The 5,069-nt window shown below is 35.5% G+C and overlaps 1 protein-coding gene across 1 annotated transcript in view; it reads right to left on the minus strand.

Moving 5' to 3' along the window:
- The window catches only part of ATP8A1 (ATPase phospholipid transporting 8A1), a 309,537-nt gene that overhangs the window by 200,620 nt on the left and 103,848 nt on the right, over positions 1-5,069 (minus strand). The window contains 2 exon segments of the mRNA XM_042781818.1: positions 975-1,057; positions 2,333-2,438. Coding sequence (XP_042637752.1) covers positions 975-1,057; positions 2,333-2,438 — 189 coding nt within the window.

Genomic DNA, 5,069 nt, shown 5'->3' on the forward strand with positions numbered 1-5,069 from the left:
CGCCAGCCTTCTGGTTAGCAGTCAAGTGCTTTAGCCACTATGCTACCAGAGCTCCTCCTAGACATACCCAAACACCTTATAGGATTGATTTACTGGGTTTGAAGGCTTAGGACCATAGTCTCATGGCACAACTAGGTCAACTGGTAAGGTTAGTTCATAAAGATAATATTGTATGTCCTAGTTTGATGAGTAGTGTCTGAGGTCTTAGAAGCTTGTGAGTAGCCATCTAATATATAAGTGTAGCACATACAAACATGTATATACATAGGCCCACACAAAATTACCTATATATACACATGCATGTACTCTCACATGCATTACCATATCCATATAGCATACACATCTACCTATATAACCACTCATGTACTTTTTGTTTGTCATCACTGTTGTTGCAAAGTTGTATAAATTATAGCATTTACTGTAATTGTCCTTTATTCTTTCATACCTCTCAGTAGTTGCTCTATATTTTCATCAATATTAAGTGGTCAATGTTCTTAATTTTAGGCTTTATCATGGGCGTATAATGGTATCTCACTATGGGTTAATTTACATTTCCCTGATGACTACTGATTATTTTCACATGCTTACACATATCTTTTTTTGTTAACTATCTATGTCTTTGCCCATTTTAAAATTGGGTTTGAATATTTGTTTAACCAAAAATTGTTAATATAATAATGTTGGGAATATGGGGAAGCAAAAGAGAAATCAATCTATGGTTAACATAACAGAGGGAAAGTCATTACATATGTCTAAAATTGAAGATTCAAAATATGTAACATTAATCACATATATTTTGAAAATCTGAGATGTATAAATACCTAAAGAAATAACCAAAGGAATAGAAACTGTCTCTGGAGAGAGAAAATGGAGTAGGAAACCTGTATCTTACTGAATCTTTTAGTATTTTTTTTAAGGCTGTACATATGTATTACTTTGATTAAAAAGAGACTTCCAAGTAAATAATAACTTACTGAATCTATAATCACTGAGTCCGGTGTTCTTCCAGTGAACACAAAATTCAGTTGCTTGGCAGCTCTAACCAGTGCTCCTTCATCTATTTTAGGAAAACAGGTGAAAGCAAATGTATGAGGAAAAGAATATCTAAAACACAATAGAAATTTACTAATATATCACACTTTTTGGTTTAATCAAAATTCTTTTTATTCTGGTCCATTACTGAAATCCTTTTCTTTGTAATTATATGAGAAGACCAAAGGAAGGAGAAGAATAAAAGAAACTGAACGATCTTAAGTATCTGAGACAGTTATAGACCCAAGAGTCGTATTTCTGAATGTTAAGTTTCACTGTTAGGCATACATACCTAAAAAGGATTATTTAAAAGTACCCCTTGGTCTAGTATATCCTCTAGAAACCTTTCACAAAATGAATAGAACAAAATTTCTTTCTTAAGTTTTATTCTTTTTCTTCCCAAAAGTTAAATGTTGAAAAACTAATACTACTAATTAAAGTTTCAATTTATGTGGATTTAAATAAATTGCAGTTTTTAAGAATTATGTATTAATTACTCTCCTCACCATGATGTGTTAAACCCTTCCTTACTGACAGCAGGACAGGAGAAGAAAACATCCACATAGTTTGTAACCTAACAATGTAAGATGTAATATTTCTCAAGATTTTTAGGTATTTGGTACATTCTACAAGGTCACAGGTGCTGGTTTAGGATCCAGTTTACTTTATGAAAAAGTTTCCAAAGTGTGTTCCTTTTATCCTAAAATTTTACAATCACTGAATTGACTACTCACTTAATTTTATACTGAAAACAGGTCTAAAATTGAGCTTAAATGTTAAATACAGATAAATGTACTAATAAATATTTTATAGACTCTCTCCCACACTCATACATACACAACAGGACCTTGACTACCATTTCTAAAAGCAGAAAGTAAAATTGGGGCTCTAAAATTATACATAGTCACCATTTTTAGACAAATAAATATTCCTTTACTTGACAATTTAGGACAAATATTTTACACTGAATTAACTATAAGGAAGAGAAAAACTTCTGTATATGTATCAGTATTTTTCTCACTTGTATAAATTTGGCTATTCTAAATTTTAATTCAAATTTCCATGTAACTTAAGTCATATTCAAAAAATTACATATACAAAGTTATGTATTTTGATCTATATCAATTTAATCCTGAAATTTAAGGTTCTTCTAATTAGTAAATAATTTTTTTTCCCCCATAAAACACCTACTCAGTTTGGTTATCTCACTTTTTTAAAGTAAGTTGATTTTTTTCCTAGACAATTCTAAATCTTAGAACATTTTTCCACCAAAAAATACATGACAATGGCTTCCTTTTACCTGGAGATGCTGCTTGATAAATAATCTTATCACCTTCTCGCTCTGGGACTGCTGTGTGACAGACTGCCATCATTGTAAGAAATTCACATATTATAGGCGCAGTTGGCTATAAAATATAAACATTTACTTTAGCCCTTTTCATTTAAGCATTTGACACCAATAATAGTAATATAACTTCATCTCTATTAAGAGCATAGCCATTAAGAGTTGGGGGGGGTATGGGTTTATACCAAGTAAAAAACCAAAACCAACTACGAAGAAAAAATATTTTTAACTTGTATCATTGATTCTCATAGTCTCCCATTCACTCACTCAACATTTTATGAGACAACTTTGTGTTGTCAAATTGAGATACACAGTAAAAAAGGGCAAATATAATGGAATCCTGGCCTCAGAAGACAGAGAAAAATTCTAAAATGTTAGAGCCCACCTTTCTCCACTTGAGAAAGACTTGGCAATGTTTCCATAAAGATTACATTGAAGATGACCTTATGGGGCAGTTCTACTCTGTCACATGGGCTTGCTATGAGTCAGAATCCACTTGATCGTATCCAACAACAACAGTTCCTGATCACATTTAAACTTTAGGCATCTAACCTTGATGCACTTACCGATGAACATCAAAGCCTATCGTTTTCCATATGGCTTACAACTCAACATAAAGAAAATGAAAATCAAATGGACCAATAAGTAACATCATAATAAATGGAAAAAAGATTAAAGTTGTCAGGGATTTCATTTCACTTGGATCCAAAGTCAACACTCATGGAAGCAGTAGTCAGGGAATGAGACATTGTATTGCACTGGGAAAATCTGCTGCAAAAGACCACTTTCAAGTGTTCAGAAGCCAAGATGTCATGTTGAAGACTAAGATGTGCCTGACCTAAGCCATGGTATTTTCAATCACCTGATATGCTTGTGAAAGCTGGACAATGAATAAGGAGGACTGAAGAAGAGTTGATGCCTTTGAATTGTGGTGTTGGCGGAGAACACTGAAAACACCATGGACTGCCACAATGAACAAATCTGTCTTGGAGGAAGTGCAGCTGGAATGCTCCTTAGAATTGGAGCATTACCTACTTTGGTCATGTTGTCAGAAGGAACCATTCCCTGGAGAAGGATAGCATGCTTGGTAAAGTAGTGGGGTCAACTAAAACAAAGGAAGACCCTTAATGAGATGGACAGACGTGGTGGCTGCCGTGATAGGCTGAAGCACAGAAAGGACTGTGAGGACAGCACAGGACTGGGCAGTTTCATTCTGTCGTACAGAGGGTCTCTGTGAGTCAAAGGCAACCTGATCACACCTGACACCAACAACAATCCTGAAGTAGTTCCATTTGGGGGGAATCCTTAACTTGATTCATGTTTTACTAAGGAAAAAAAAAAAAAAAGGTTTGAGCAGTTTCTATGTACAATGGATTATTTTAGGTCAAGAAAGACATAAAAATAGATTATATAATTTAATGTAAGGAGTTCTAAGCCTAAAGGAGAAAAGAAATTAGATATTTTTAATTAAACATCTTCTTGTCTGGCTCACAATGAGCGAAAATGTCATTCATATCAATAAAGAAACATATGCCTCCATGCTCTTGGGCAGAAAAAAAAAAGATAAAGTGATTGGAAACGGTAAATTAGAAGATTATCTGGATAAAACCTGTTCAGGCTAGAACCACGGACAAAACAGGCATGGTTCTCACCACCATGACGTTTAGATTTGTGGGGAAAGTAGTACACAATTAAACATATGGGAGTTATTTTGAGACTGGTTGTAAAGAATAGAATGTGCAAATATCACATAATGGTAGTTGGGGGAATCTGTGACTGTTCTCAAGAAAATGTAATACTTAAGCTTATGAGACTTTAAATCTATTGCCGTTGTGTCAATTCTGACTCATAGCAACCCTACAGGACAGAACAGAACTGCCTCATAGGGTTTCCAAGATTGTAAATCTTTATCAAAGCAGACTGCCACATCTTTCTACTGTGGAGTGGCTGGTGGGTATGCACCACTGATCTTTTGATGTTAGCCTCATGAAAGACTGAGCCAATAATATTCCATTAAGCAGGAATAGGACAGTGAGTGCAAAGGCCCTAAAGAAGAATGAACATATTTCAACATATTTGAGAAAATAAAAGGCCAGTATAGCACAAGGAGAAAGGGTAAGAGTGGCTCAAAGCAAGGTTGGTGATATAGGCAGGAGCCAGATCATGCAACTTTGTAAGTTAAGAGGGAATGATTTAAACAGGGTAGTGATGGGACTGGATTTCCATCTATATCATTACAGGGACCATGGGCAATTAGAAATGGAGGCGAATAAAATGGAAATAAGGAGATTGGTTAGGAGGCTACTATAATGATCCACATAGGGGATGATAGTGGTCTGGACCAGATAACAGAAGTGAAGGTGAAGGAAAGCAGACACATTGAGAATGTAATCCAGGGGACTGACAAGGGTTTGGTGACTCATTATAGATCTGGAGGTTGAGGGAAAGGGAGGTGTCAAAGGTGACTCTTAAGTTCCCAAAAAAGAGTAATAGGATGGGAGGTGGTGTCAGTCCTGAAAGCACAAGAGGGAAAGGATAGGTCTAGAACTCGATTTTGCAGAGTCTGAAGCTGGTATTATTTAGGGGTTCTCTTTAAGAAACAGGGAGCTCTGGTAGCATAGTGGCTAAGACACTTGCCTGCTAACCTGACGGCTGGTGGTTCAAACCCACCAGCCACTCCTCGGAAGGAAGG

The sequence above is a fragment of the Orycteropus afer genome, unplaced genomic scaffold, assembly GCF_000298275.1.
Source record: "Orycteropus afer afer isolate SDZICR_OR568_19922 unplaced genomic scaffold, OryAfe1.0 scaffold00176, whole genome shotgun sequence".
NCBI classification, from domain to species: Eukaryota; Metazoa; Chordata; class Mammalia; order Tubulidentata; family Orycteropodidae; genus Orycteropus; species Orycteropus afer.